The following is a 16,698-nucleotide window of genomic DNA, read 5'->3' as shown; positions in this document are numbered from 1 at the left end:
GTATTTGCTTCCGGTCCTTTCTCCACGCCCTTAGTCGTGGGAAGGTTTGTTCCAAAAATACAAAATGGATAGTTATGCGCTTAAAAAAAATCTTCTACATTTTGCATCCCTAAATTCCTGTCTGATTCGAACTGCTCAGTCTTGATGAGAGTCGGTTAGCTTCAAAACATGAAATGAGCATGCTAAAATCTTCTGATGTTCATTTTGTACCTTTTTCTTGACAAGAGTCGGTTTTCTCCCTGAATTGTCTTTACTTAATTTTGGTTCTAATATATTAAAAAAATCAATTGTCTACTTAACTCATCATAAAATATTTAAAAATCATATTTATACTAAAATTCAACCGATATTAAAAACTTGAAATCAAAAATCTTATTGTCGGTATCAAAACTTCAACACTCAATAAAAATTCGAAAGAAAGTGGTAATAGAAATAGACTATACTTTATTAAAAAAAAATCACGAAAAAATCTATTTATCTAACCTTATTCTATCTAGCTAGAACTATTCCTTTTTCAATCATATTTATCTATATAACATCTAATATCTATCTACCTAACATCTATCTATCTAACATCTATCTATCTAGGGTTATTTTTCCTATCTAGGTTATTTTTCCTATCTAGGCTATTTCTCTTATCTAGTTTATTTTTGTATCTAGGCCCTATACTATATGCATGTACTACCTATAAAATTTACCTAAAAATTACGAACGAGAAAAACTTATGCATAAACGCTCAATAAATAATGTGAGTTTTTGCTATCTACTAAATAAAATTTTTTTCTCACTTAGTTCAGCTTAGTTCGGTTCGGTTCGGTTCGCGAATGGCCACTAATTACGTCACAAAAAAAAAGTCTCTATTTCTCTAATTGAGATACAGTTTTACATAACCTCATTTGACTTAAATAAATATATTTTTATTATAGAATTTAAAGTTAGTTTACCTTAAAAAAAAATTAAAGTAACTTAATATTATACTAAATATCTACATGTACTTGAAGCAATACAACGTATTCTTCTTAAATAGTACTTTTTACTGTATACAATTCTTTTTAATTATTCGGTTTCCTAATCTTTTGTCGTCAAATCTTCTTTAGATTAATCTTAATAACATCTCTTTCATTATGATAACTTTTAAGTCTTATATTTGTCAATCTTCTTTTGTCCTTTTCCCTCCAATGTGATTTCTTGTTAATATATAAACTTCCTTACGTCATTATAACTTATATGTCTTTATTTTTCTTCTTACATCATTACTTTTACATCATTTTCTTACATCATTTCTTCATAAATTCAATGTATAAAAATTCTTGTATATCCTTGTATATAAATAATTTAATTTCTTTTCCATAGTTATATATTTAATTTTTTTCGTCTTTAATGTTTCTTTGTCTTGTCCTTGGTAAAAAAATTCTCTAAATCTTGATTCATCGGTCCCATAATATCGGAACTCATATTTTCCGTGAAACTTATTCTCGTCCATCATGTTTGTATTTTCCTTTCTTCTTCTTTAAAACGTTTATTTCTTTGTCGTTTCTTATATTCTCAATAATATTATTTCAATATATTCTCAAAATTCTTCATTATCGTAATTCCATTAAATTCTAATTCACCTTTCCTAGTGTGTAATTTCAGTAATTTTTTATGTCTTATGTAATGCGTAAAACTCTATTCAGCAAATTCCTGATGTATGTATTTCTGACTCGTAATTTCAGGGTCAGGTAACCACAATATAATATACTTTATGCCAAATAAAAGCCTGATATAGCATTTTGATCCGTTCAAGTTAAACATAGATTTATGTATATATATACTCGCATTGAGTTAAAAATAGTTATTATGTAAATAAAAATCGTAAACACTTTTAAAAGTTCTATCTAGGTATTTAAATCAAAGTTCATCTATTTTCAAATAATAAAATATAACATCACTTATGTAGTTAAAATATCAAGTAACTTGTCAAGTAAATGTTTCTTGAAACGAAAATTACGAAACTAGACCTAATTTACTAATTGTATTAAAAATAATTAATCCTAATTTATCCCAAAATAACTATATATTATGCATTTACACTGTATTATTAATAAAAAACAAAAAAATACGTGTATGCCAGACTGTATGCAATGAAAAAAAATAGCTTAAAAGTTACTCACGTCTACACTATTGTCATTGTCCACTACTGTCTATGAAGTCTGGTCCTCTTGACGTTGGGCGTGGCTCCCATGTCTCCAAACCTCGTTCCTGCCGACGTCTGCTACTGCGACCCTGGCTAGGTCTCTCCAACTCCATATTTCCCTCGCATACCTTATAATATGTACTATTTATGTGAGGATGGATACGTTATCCCAAATTTTTTGCGCCTCATTTCCAGTTTCTTTCCATCTTTCTTGTTCCTGTATCAGAAGTCAAAAGGTTCTCTCCAAAGGATCGCCACATAAAAGAATTCGGTTGTAATGGGGTAGTTGACTAACTGGAGGTGGGGGTTGACTTGGTAAAACACTATTTGTCCATAACTTTATTTATTGAACACTACTAATTATTATCAGTAACTAGTTGGTCGACGAAAGTCTATATTCTAACTAACTTGATGGTTGAATAATGAATGCTGAATAATGAATGATCTCTTTCTTTACTTGTTACGTATCTATAATCAATCCCAATTAGTTATTATAATTGTTGACACGATTCGACCTAATGAAATAATTATATCAAAATAGCTCCCTAAGGTGTTCTTGAAACAAGTGCATTATATTGGGAAATCTGTGTCACCTAGTTATTTACAACAACAGGCAATGTTTGTTTTAAGATATTTAAAAATTAAATGAATATGAGTTACTTTTATTTTGGAATGATAATATAAATCCTGTACACAGTCGTGACACTACTAATTAAGTAGTTCGTCAAACTCCAAATAATACATAGGCAACATATAATGCAATAATTTGTCTAAAGCTACTAAACCATATAAACGTAACCCTTCAATAATAGTCCAGGAACCAAAGCTTTTCACCTCGCAATTTTTACAGAATGGATCGATTTGCTTGAAAATTTGAGAATAAGTAGTGGATAGTCCATGGATCAAAATATACATGATGCCGATAGGTGCTTTTACCATGAGGGTGGTAGCCACCCCATCTCGGGGTGGAAATATTTTATTATATTTTGACCGCAAAAGTTAATTAAAACATTAATTCTAAGAGAAAAATATCCTATATATTTTTTTGATAAAATTAATAGATTTTGACTTATTCGATATCGAAAGTGTTAGTTTTATATCTAAAAAATCAATGTTTTTTCGATGGTATACTCATTTACGATTCACTCAATTTTTGCCGTAGAACAAATTTTATCAAACCAAGTTCTTGGGAATTAAATTACCTACAATTTCATATTTGTCTATTCAAAAAATGTTTTTTCATATATTTTCATACAATTTCATATTCTACAATTTCATATTTGTCTATTCAAAAAATGTTTATTCATATCTTTGATGCTAATCTTTTCATTCTGAAGAAAATGGCATTTTTTACCAAATTTCAAACATTCGTTATTTGCTTTAAACTTCAGTTTTGTAAAAACTAATCAATCTAAGCTAGTGTTGGCCAAATGCAAGACCAAAACGAGACTTAGAGAGTCTTGGTCTTGGTCTTGCACCAATACACCTGGTCTTGGTCTTGGTCTTGGTATTGCACTCCCGGTCTTGGTCTTGGTCTTGGTCTTGCAGCAAGAGTCTTGCAAGTCTCGCAGTTGCCCACTAGCATATTACTATTTATTAAATGTTACTTTAGATCTTAGAACAACGTAATAGTATAGGTACATTTTCAGCTTGACTTAACATACATGTTGAGGCAGATAAACTTTCCTATTAAAAATATCTCCAGAACTAAAGACAACAGAATCATGAAAATTGGATTGGAGTGTTTTGAAGAGTGATCTATTTAATGAAAATATTTTATCTATTTCCTACTTCCAGTTATACCGAAAGTTGCCTATAACTTCGTTTTTTTAAATGGGACCCCTGCATATTTTTACATTTCTAAATTCTCTTCCATATCTTCTTTCTGAAATATGAGGTTTTGTAATATCATATAGGGTAGTTTAAAAGATAATTACGTTTTCTTATTAATTTCGTAGCAGTTTTCACACCCTGTAGAATTGGTTATTTGACATCAAAAACTTTATTTATGTTCAAATGATTTTTAATATAGTCTACTATTGTTAAAAATTATTAGTGTAGCTAAATGTTGAATTTGGTATTCAGGGTTGGTCGAAACTCGGAATGAATAGTTTCTGAGTTTTCTTAAATGGAACCCCCTGTATTTTAGTATTGTAATGAAATGAAATTTATTATGGTACTTTTTTATTTATTAAGCATTCTCGATACCTAACTGCCTTAATTTGTGCTTAATTGTTAATCGAACTAACAATCTTAACTAAAGTCCTTTTACCCTATGACGGCCGGTATTTAATTAAGATATGATCAGTGGGCCTCAAACAGTGGGGCGTTAATATTTAATTCCTATCGCTTGAAAAGTAAAAATATTTAATTTCCTGTATTTTATGTTCAGTAATAATATTGGATTTTACTGTATCAAGGCAAATAAAATGATTATAATATGTATATACAGGGCGTGCTAAAAAAAGTGGGACGGAATATTTCGATTACTCGAAATTATTTGTCGACATCAAATGTTCATGAAGATCTCTATAAATCTCTATTTTGCGTAGAGTGAAAGTTATACGAATTGCTTTGCATGCAGTAAAGTTGGAAAATACTTGCCAAGTTGCTGGTATGTCCAAATTTGAATAAAATACATCCAAGACTTTAGTTTCTGCAGACACTGTATTAAATATAACCTTGAAACAAATTGGCACTAAATCACTTCCGAGTTTTCAACAAAACAAAAGGTTTAAACACGTGTAGTCCAGTAATTAATACCGAAGCTATTGAGAGTATGCAGTCCAGTAATTACACCGAAGGTACTTTATCGTTTAACTAAAACACACCGCTTTGCAAGTCCGAATTGAATTCCTGAAACACTTCTTTTTAGCAAACGATTTGTCCTATTCACTGTCTGATATTTCACTATCAGAGTCGTCACTATCTGAATTGTCTATCCGAATAATTAGAGGCCGGACCTCGTCTATAACTCGCTCGGTTTGAAAAGACTTAACGATTATGTCTTCCGTATGTCTAATACAATTTTGCCATTGTACTGCTTTTATTTGTTCTAGCGATTCTTTCCATAAACTAAGAACGCTAGCGTCATCTGTTGTTTTGGACGCATGTTTATCATAAAAATTTTTGGCTATACCCCAAACTAACTCAATTGCATTATAGTGGCAATGGTAGGGCGGAAGTCGAAGAACTTCATGGCCATATTTAAGAGCCATTTGGTCAGTAACAAATTTCTTTTGAACTTTGTGCTCTCCACACCTTTGAAGTAAATCAACTTTTAAAAATATGTCACTGTGATAAATTTTCTTTTCTGTCAACCACAACTGTATTTCTTCTTTTGTCCAGCTGCTTGAAGGAAATCTCTCTTCTACTCTGGAGTGGTAGGATGCATTATCCAACACTATTATGGATGGTCGCTCCAATTTTTTCAACAAATTTTCTTCAAACCATTCTTCAAAAATATTTGCATCCATATTTCCATGGTAATCACCTGTATTCTTTGTGGACGAAAAAATTAAACTAGCGTCCGGAATAAAACCCTCATCATTTCCAGCATGAAGTATAATGTAGCGTTTACCATTACTGGAACGATTAGAAGAATAACATTTCGTGGTGCCATCTTGCCAGGATGATTTTGACATATTTCCTTTAGCGAAAATCCAAGTTTCATCTAAAAATACAACTTGCCTCGGACTATCAGACGTTTTATTGTTCATGAATTTTCTTAAAAAATGCCACCGTTTTGAAACAACATTGGACAGTTCACACAATACTTGTCTATTATTTGTCTTTTTATATCGAAAACCTAAATGTTTCAGCACTCTCCACAAACTTGTTAAACTAATATCACACAGTTCCTTGTCTTTAATTTTTTGTAACACAGCACTAATTGTTACATGTTCTTTGGCTTTATACATATTGTATATAATATTTTTAATTTCAAGTTTAACTGACTGGTGCAAATCTAAAGATTTTGGATGTCGACGATTTCTCTTGCTTACTTTATTTATTTCATCCTCACTCATGTTATTAATTCTTCGGAATGTCCTCTCTGAGATACCGCAAGCATCGCATATGCGTTTCTAAACTACCATAACAGATGTCAATGGACCCATATTATTTTTTTCCAAATTGAAATAACTTTCGACTTTCAGAACTAAACGCCGTTCTTCTGGAGACAACACTCTACGTTTCTCCAAATTATTCATTTTACTTTGAAGTACCGCTTCACTACACTACTATAAAAAAATAGGTATGTACTTATATACAACTACTACACCCTAAAAAGGACGAGGGTTGTACAACAGACGAAACAATCGAATAAAAATTATTTAACAGCCAATGCTATAATAACAGGCATAAACATTGCATTGATTGTGATTGCAAAAACCATTGGCATGTTTTAAATAAGATTTTTGCTTATTATGTATTAAACAACACCAATACAACCCACGACCATTCATTAATTTTTAACGATACACACTATACACAGAAGTGTAATTTGATGACAAGTTTGAATTTGATCTACTTAGTCGATAACAGTGTCGTTAACAGAAATATATTTTTAAATAGCATGAATCATTTTTCAATGATTGTGTGTCTTTAAGAAATACATACACACTAAACAAATTTTTAAAGTGTGAATAAAGAAGATTGCATTTATTGTGACATATGGTATATACTCCTTATTTTTCAAATAATATGTTCTTGTAAAGGCATAACTTTGATTATTGGGTAAACCTACTACCTCAGAAGAAATTAAAAAAAAGTAACATGTAATAAATTCACTGTTTAAATAAATATTCCGTACTCGTACTAATGCAAAAAAATATTAAAACCAATAAACGATAACTTGTTGAGGAGTGCTGATTGAAACAACAGACCAGTAAAATGTTATTCACAAAGGTAGTGTAAAATATATCGCCGATTATCTGCTCCGCTAGTATCAAACTTATCAGCTTTTAATGGCAAAGCGGCTTGTTAGCTGAAAAAAACTTTACGTAGGTATTTTGATAGCTCAACAATTATTGGTAATTTTTAGGATCAGTCTAGACTTCTAGACTCTAGACTAGATTAGACTCTAGATTAATATGTATCTATTTCCGAAAAATTATTTGTTATTGAATTATTTGCGAACATTTTATGTTCACGGCCAACCTAATGAAATTTCACATATTTTTTGTTGCAAATAATATTTGGCTTGAATCACCAATAACTCACAAACTAAAGCAGTTAGGTATAGGAAATGCTTAAGAAATAAAAAAGTACCATATTATATCATTACAATACTAAAATACAGGGTGCTCCATTTAATCAAACTCAGAAAATACTCATTCCGAGTTTCGACCAACCCTGTATTCTAAAAGTAAAAAATTAGCTATATGATGTATTCCACGAATATACGACTGTTTTGGACTATCGCGACGACGAATATTTTAGTATGCAACATAAGAAGTACGAAAGTATTTTGCTCTAATAATTACTCCAATAAACAACAATATTATTTGCAATTTTCTTTCGTCCTTCATATTTTGCACAGTAAAATATTCGTTGTCGCGATAATCCAAGAGAGTCGTACCTATATTCGTGGAATGGGGTATACTAACAATTCTTAACAATAGTAGATTATATGAAAAATCATCTGAACATAAATATAATTTTGGATGTCACACTACTACAATTCTACAGGGTGTGAATATTGCTGCGAAATTAAGAAAAAAATTTAATTCTCTTTTAAACTACCTTATATAACATTACAAAACATTTTAACAACGAAGACATCGAGGAGAATTTAAAAATGTAAGTAAAAATATACAAGGTGTCCCATTCAAAAAAATTCAAAAAAATGAAGTTATAAGCAACTTCCGATATAACCGGAGTAGGAAATAGATGAAAATATTTTCATTAAATAGATCACTCTTTAAAACCCCTTCGTTCCAATTTTCATGATTCTGTTCCCTTAGTTACAAAACCAACCAAATTAATAAATGTATAAACAACTCACATCGGGTGGGGTTTGAACTCACGATCTAAATCTAAACTATCCCTGCCTATAGCACTAACTGAGCTATCTACGATGTCCCACGGGAGTCAGTCTGTTTCTTAATAAACATTTGCATTTAATAACCTTACATGTGCTAAAAACATGGTTAAACACACAAAAAATCCAATAAATGGCATAAACTTGACTGTATTAAAGAACATTATTGTCTAGAATGGTATTTTGTTTGACCCATTGATATAATTGCACACTCTGCAAAAAGTTTATATACCTACGATAGTCTTTAGTCTTTAAACTGATAAGGAAAAACAATCAAGTGGGTGTCGTATTATATCAGCTTTGGTGACATCATAACAAGTTTCAAAAGGATATTTATTACTGTCGGTGTCAAAACACAAGATTATTTTATGAAAGGACCTATTCTCAAAATCCAGACAATGACAATGAATTTCAGAGCGAAGGCGTCGTCTGCTATATAAAAGAGAATGTATTATAAAATATTTTATTTTTACATTGTACAAATTTATTATGACCTCTGAGTACGTGTCAAATAAATGAGGGGCTCGGTAGTAAACAATGATAAGGGACAAATTTTGATTTTTCGCGAAATAGTATGTAAAAGATGGCAAGGGACATGGCAAAGCAGACAATTTTACTTAGTTATCCTCCTAATAATAGATCCAGCCAGATTAATTTCTTAAAATTTGGTAAGGGACATGCATAAGCATGAAAATAATGTTATGTGTCCATGATAATGCATGTTGTTCAAATCTAAATGGATTTCTTGCTGTTAACAGTGACAATTCTGAGAGCTACGATGATTGCAACTCAGATAAAGATCCTAAATTTCAAGTATTTAGTGAAGCTTGGTCAAGTTTCTCTAAAAAAGACAATTTCTTTATATTCTTAGAATAAATGTTCGCCAGTAAAAAATGGTAAGGGATGTACAGTACAACCTCGTTTAACCGGACTAACTGGGACCGGAAGCGATCCGGTAAATCGAAAATCCGGATAATCCGGAAATATAATAAGGTTAATAAAACTACATGTGAAATGATAACGTACTATATTTACACCCTATATGATCTACGCCAGCATTAGTTTTTATTTACAAAAAAGTCATTGATCTTCCTTTGTTTTAATTTTGTGTGACGTTTCAATGCGACACGATAACGTAAATGTTTCACCATCAAAATTATTTTTTTTTATTTTTTCATTCCGGATTGATCCGGATAATCCGGACATCCGGATGAACGAGGTCCGGATTAACGAGGTTGTACTGTACTTAACATTGTTTACATTCACGTTCACTTTGCATTAAAACTTAACATTTTTTACTTGCAAACATGAAAATAAATTCTCTCCAGAGCTATATTATTTTTATTTAAACGTTTTTGAAAACCTGAAAGATGTAAAATCATTTTGGGAATTGATTCCAACTGTTTACCACAAATGGTATCTAAATTTAAAATGAATTCCTAGTACGTACCAAATTATGTTAAGTCAACACCACTTAACACGTTACGTTAAACTATTTCAAATATTTTAGGTAAACAACGTTAAGTTGTAGTTCATATTTTCATACTTTTCTCTAATTAATCATTATAAAAAAATATTTGGTTTTCCATATTTTGCCTACGTATTAACAACATATTCAGCTAGTTTTAACATGCTTCATACTCTTATATTTTTTAGTAAAAAATGTAAGAATATTTTTTTCAAAATTCAATATGTACTTCAAAACTCAAAACTTCTTTACTGTCCCTTACCATTTTTTACTGCCGGACCCCTCAAATATGTCAAGTGTTCTTTTAACACTCGTAAAGCGGTGCTTAGATTCTTACGTAAACAACGGTGCGGGGTGCATTTGCACCCCATCTGTATATCCATTTTTTTATATGTGAACGTCGGTAAAATTGATTTGAAAGATAATTATGACTTGTTTATTATAATATGAAACATAATGTTACAAACAAAGTACCCATTTCTTCTTAAAAAAAATATTCTCGTTGCAAGATAAACACATGAAATTTTTCACAGAGTGACCAACACAAAGTTTTTACACAAAATACAATTATGTCGGGACTTTCGGTCTTTTTTCTTTGACATAAGTAACACCGACCTTGTCCCGTAGCTCTGTTAGCTCCAAGTGGAACACCATTTTTCTAAAAAATCACGTAAACGTAAAACTTTTTAGATGCTGCAATGGGTGTAATGTGTTTAGAATTGAATTTAATGCGAATAAAAAAATGGACAAAAATCAAAAAAAATTATTAAAAAAGATAGGTGAGAAAAACGAGGTCTGGGGTGCGGTTGCACCCCGCACCGCCTTACGAGGGTTAATGTATATTTTGATTCGCTATGTATGTTTATTGTATTGTTCATAATGCGCATAAGTCCAATTTTCCAATTTTTTTTTACCTTTTTTTGCGTCTCATAGTCTCTAAGCATATACCCGAACTACTATATTCCCTAAAACGACACTCAATCCTAACTGCAAGACGCAAGAGTCTTGCAGGCTTAGTCTTGTTCTTGCTCAAGTCTTGCACGGTCAGTCTTGGTCTTGGTCTTGCTAAAATAAAGCGGTCTTGGTCTTGGTCTTGGTCTTGCAAAAATGCAAGAACGAGACCAAGACTGCAAGACCAAGACCGATTTTGGGCAACACTAATCTAAGCCAGTCAAACTTCTAGGAACTATTAGTAATACATAAATAAAGAAGAATAAATAAGGCCAATGACTAAAACCATTGATAACTTACATTATTATGCTTCCAATTGGATTTCTCCTTTTTTTTTCAAATAATATATAGATTTTTTAGCCGTAACTTTTTATTTTTTATCTTAGAAAGTTCGTTAGAAAAGAATTTTGTAGGTTTTTACACGATCCATAAAGCTATTAATATTAAATCATTTTAAAATTCTCAGTCACAAAAAGAGGTGGTATTGAAAGGGTTGGTAAAGCTGGTTTTTGCTTGATATTACAAGTTTTAATTGTCAATAGCTCACTAAATTTTTGCCTTAAATGGTTTTTAAACGTTTTTTGCTTATAATGAATATTTTTACCAACTCTTACGGTCAAAATATAATAAAAATTTACACCCCCGAGATGGAGTGGCAACCACCCCATGGTAAAAGCGCCTTTTGACGTAATATAGATTTTGATCCTTGGACTATCCACTACCTAGTCTCAAATTTTCAAGCAAATCGATTCATTCTGTAAAAATTGCGAGGTTTTGTCCTATTTTCAGCTTCATTACTTTAACTATACTTTGACTGTAAATGCTATACCAAGCTAACAAGAATGCAAATATTATTCGAGGCGAGAACTACTGTCGAAAAACAGACCATAATGGACATCGGTCATAGCGGTCTACTGTTTTACTGGAATCACTTTAGGATATTCATTCTATCAATAACCACGATATACACCAGTCGCACACCTTGTACTTAATTGGTTATTTAATAAAATATAAAAAATATTAAAAGTTTTTATTTTTGTACCCTTATTATTACCTGTAGCACAGAGAAAACTGTGCTACAGTTTTTGCTACTTTTTCCTTTAGATTTTCTCGTGCCCTTAAACATAATACGCAACCTTCGCATTTCCCCTAGAAAAATTATACTATATGACTGAGACGTGTGCTACATTTTGTTAGGATTGGTTTAATAGATTTTGAATAATAATTTTGCAATAGTACGTCCGCAAGAAAATTAAAAATTTGCAGATTTATTCTCGGTCTAAAATAAGCACTTTAAATAATCTAAAATTGATTTTTCATATAAAGAGAGGCTTAAGCTTAAGCATAAGAGAGGCTTGAGGTCACAGTCTTGCGGCGACCAAGCTCTAGACTTCCTTGCCAGAAAGTGTAGTGAACAGATAGGCCAACCTGAGTGATGCAACTCTGTAGTAAAGAGATCCGCAACTCGTAATTTAACGGGATCCGTGGAGTGAACAGCTACTACCAGCTCCGACCGGAGGTTAATATAGGTGTCCATATAATTATTAATATTTTGATTGTGGGACTGTTTGTGCCTTACAGTGGAGTTAAGTGTAAGGATATTTTCATTTGATAGTAATAAATATATGTAATTTTATTTTTCTTTTGCAGACATCCATCAAGGGTGCATTTTATTTTGTTACTTTTAATTTTTCAACTGTATATAAATATCATGTATATAGTCCTGTCGCCAGGGGGGTACAACGGCCTTCTTAATTCAGATGGACTTACCCAAGTTTTTTTTATGTATTTTAGCCCGTGGAACACGAATATTTTGGGTAACAGTTGATCCGGATGTCGATAAGATTGTTATAAACAAAGAAGTTGAGGAATTACATAACAGCGATTTCTCGCAAAACAAAACATTTTTTTGTATTTTTGGGTCATTCTAACTAAAAAATGTTCCTACAAGTTTTTTCGTAGGATGCATAGTTTTCGAGATAAACGCGGTTGAACTTTCAAAAAATCGAAAAATTGCAATTTTTTAACCCGAATATCCTTTGAATAAAAAATAAAATAGCAATTCTGCTTACCGCCTTTAAAAGTTTGAGTCAAATTATATCTGTTTTGAATATTTGCATTACCAAAAATTTATTGTTTGATTGTTAAAAAAAGCTATAAACACATAGTGTTTCCCGTGCCTAATACATGCGTTTTAATGCATGCTACGTAGAAATAGCCCCTCTTGCACTTTTACCTCTTCTACCTACTCGTTCGATTTTAAATGAGAAATCATTGAAAACATCACTCAAGCACTAGGTTTTTATAGCTTTTTTTAACAATAAAATAATAAATTTTTATCAATACAAATAATTAAAACCGATATAATTTGACTTGATTTTTCAAATGCGGTAAGCAGAATTGCTATTTTATTTTTTAATCAAAAGTTATTCGGGTTCAAAAATTGCAATTTTTCGATTTTTTGAAAGTTCAACCGCGTTTATCTCGAAAACTATGCATCCACCGAAAAAATTTGTAGGAACATTTTTTGGTTAGAATGACTCAAAAAATACAAAAAAATGTTTTGTCTTGCGAGAAATCGCTGTTATGTGATTCCTCAACTCCTTGGTTTATAACAATCTTATCGATATCCGGATCAACTGTTACCCAAAAAATTCGTGTTCTACGGGTCAAAATACATAAAAAAAACTTGGGTAAGTCCATCTGAATTAAGGAGGCCGTTGTACCCCCCCCTGGCGACAGGACTAATATAGTTACTTTATTTTCAACCTGTGTTTTCTGAAATTACTACCCGTCACAAACTCACTATTAAAAAGGTGACCTCGCAATTTGTTAAAGTGATATAAAATTCGTATTTTTCTTTATTTTTGTTCGAAGCTTTAAAGATCAAAATATTCATAATTTAATAAAATTTTCTGTATGTTTTAATACAATTTTTAAAATTGTTAAATTATGTTAAAAAATATATAAAAATTATAAAAAAAAACTTTAAACATACTTTGATAAATTTTTGCCACAAAACAATAAAATATACCTCCTATTCGAGAAATTCGTGCTGTAACTGCTTGTAAAAAACGAAATGGTCAATTAATTTTAAGGCAGTGTTACCTTTTCGAGGTATTAATCAAAAGCAGAACGTTTTTATTACGTAAGTTATTCACTTCTTTATAATTCCTCTAAAAGAAAAAGTAAATGTAATTTTGTTCACCTATTTCAGTACTCTATATTGTCTTCATTAAAAGTTTTAACTCTTTTATATTTGAAGTTGTTAAAACATAAAAATTAAAAGCTTTTGCAAAAAAAATATATTTTTCAATATAAGGTAGTATTTTATTGACAAAATTATGATCACATAGAAGTTTCCCTATTCAAAAATATTTACAATGATTCTATAATACTATAGACCTGTCGAGATTTTAATTTTTGCTCCAAAATGTACAAGGAATGGCCAAGTTTCATATTTGATGATCTGTCTTCCGATTTAAAAACCCTGTTGGCAGCACTAAAATATTTAGGATCTTAATTTCCTGAACTATAATTATATTTTTAAAGCCTGTTGCACTCTGAGTTTAGTTAACTCTGTCGTCTTATTGGATAATTCTTTGGGTCTAAGAGGAAAATCTGCCTTGTACTGAATGAGTTGACTTTAATGTTTTTAGCATTTTTTGGTCTTCATGTTTGTCCTTATGTAATACAGACCTCCCTGTAAATATGTAAATTGATATACATATAAACAATTTAAAAAAATATATTTGAAAAGGGAATAAAGTAAAAAATAATCAAAAATAATAATAAAACAGGAAAAAAGACAAAAAATAAAAAAGAAATTGAAAGATTATATTAAAAAAACACGCACAAACAAAGACGGACTAAACCTTAGAGGTTTCAAACCGGATTTTGTCTTAGAACTGTAAAAAAAATATTTTAATATTTATTAGTATACAGTGCTAGTCAAAAGTCCGTACCCCCTCGTATCTTTTAAACGGTTATACCTTTAATAGTGAAATTTGGAGGGAGAAAATAAACGGACTTAAGCTTCTTAACTAGTCATGACAGGTGACGTAATTATGACAGATGACTTTACAGCGCCAATGTGACCGATAATTTTAAATGGGACCTTATGGCAAGTGATACCTCGTTTGAAAGGTATTGAAAATACCTATTCAGTCATTCTAAGTTTGTTTGAGGTTAAGCTAATTTTGATGAATAAATGAAATAAATATAAAATTGTAGTTTCATTCCGCATATGATTACTTGTCAAAATGGTTGATATTGACGTAAAAACTACTAGATAATTGAAAAACGTCACCTTTTTTGACAAAAAATCCATAGGCGGACATTTGAATTTTTAGTAATTAAATGCGAAACTACAATACTATATTTATTTGATTTATTCACCAAAATCAAAATCAACTAAAAACCAAAAAAATTAGTGTGACTAAATAGGCAATTTGAATACCTTTCAAACGAGGTATCACTTGACATAAGGTCGCATTTAAAATTATCGGTCACAGTGGGTCTGTAACGTCATCTGTCACTATTACGTCACCTGCCATAACTAGTTAAGAAGCTTACGTCCGTTTATTTCCTCCCTCCAAATTTCACTATTATAGGTATAACCGTTCAAAAGATACGAGGGGGGTACGGACTTTTGACTAGCACTGTGTAGTATTAGCATTTAGTATTATTTGGCCTATTTCGTATTTATTGTAAATCAATTTAAGATGATTAAGTCCTTAGATAAAGGATATACCTACTGGTCAATTTACCGTTCCCACTTCCACTTTTGTATTTTTTTTTGTGTACTATTTATTAATATCTATGTATGTACATGCATAAATGTGTATACATACATATTATGTGCGTATAACTACATAATATTCATAGATTTATTATTTATGTAATTCATGTAAGGTCCATTATGAATAATATAAGGTGAAACTTGAAATTATGTATGAGTTTCGTCAAGACATTAAATACACAAAATTTTTTTCTTCTCCTTCTTCTTTTAATAAGACTATCTCATGTTTCTTCTGTTACAGTGTCTGCTGCGATTCGGAGCTCCAGCACCCGTACCCCGGTTTTTTAAGTCTTCCCATGGGTCGCATGGTGTTGAGCGTCTGTGTCTTCGCAACATTTCGCTTCTATGTGTATAAAAATTATTGTTTTTGATAGTATAAACGTCACTGTCAGTGTCGAATTACCGACGCACTGTTGCCTCACTTTTCAAAGTTCGCAGAATTTTCGCAATCTTATTCAGACTGATCCATTAAAAATAAAGATTTTGAGCTATGCTAGGCGTACGTGAATGACCCCTATATATTTAAAATTATGTTTAGCAATCGCTTAATTACATACAAAAACGGCGGGTCTCATCGTTTATATATATATATATATATATATATATATATATATATATATATATATATATATATATATATATATATATATATATATATATATATATATATATATAATTATTAATATGTAGTGACTGTTAATAATACAAAATGAATAATTTTGGGGAATGCAGTCAATGTGTTTTGGGCTGATTAGAAGTGAAACACTTTGAACTTTTGTCGAGCTTTCGGACAATTTATTTCCTTTGTCAAGACAATCTAAAAATACAAATGTTTAAATTTAGATGAAAACTAGAAAAATAAAAACTTACTGCTCGTTATTAATGAGGATCATGTTTTCATTTTTCAAGAAGCAACAATTTTGGAAAGAGAAGTAAATTTACGTAAAAGAGAATTTAAAGAAATGGTTTGGATAAAAAAATCAAATTGTATTAATAAGAACTCTGATATCAATAATCTAAGCATTATTTATAATAACATTTTGGCTTTGACTAACTAACTTTGACTGTAATTTTTACTAACTTTGACTTTAATTTTGAGATCTGATATTACTAATTTATGCATTTTATAAACAATTTGGTCTAATTAATTTTAAAAAATTTCACTAAATAGTATCAAAAGAAAAATATTTATAACATTCTAAATCAACTCTTTTACATTACTATCAGCTTTTTTTTTACTAATAATTATAACTTCAAAT

The 16,698-nt window shown here is 30.6% G+C and overlaps 1 protein-coding gene across 1 annotated transcript; it reads right to left on the bottom strand.

Moving 5' to 3' along the window:
* Window positions 1-5,064: 5,064 nt before the first annotated feature.
* LOC126886178 (uncharacterized) lies at window positions 5,065-6,204 on the bottom strand. The gene has a single exon (XM_050653031.1). It carries the CDS (start codon window positions 6,202-6,204, stop codon window positions 5,065-5,067), a length of 1,140 nt encoding a protein of 379 aa, XP_050508988.1.
* Between the last annotated feature and the right edge of the window lie 10,494 nt (window positions 6,205-16,698).

This window comes from Diabrotica virgifera, chromosome 6 (assembly GCF_917563875.1).
Source record: "Diabrotica virgifera virgifera chromosome 6, PGI_DIABVI_V3a".
In the NCBI taxonomy this organism is placed as follows: Eukaryota; Metazoa; Arthropoda; class Insecta; order Coleoptera; family Chrysomelidae; genus Diabrotica; species Diabrotica virgifera.
Note: the sequence above shows the minus strand (reverse complement) of the source record. Positions and strands in the feature narration are given on the sequence as shown.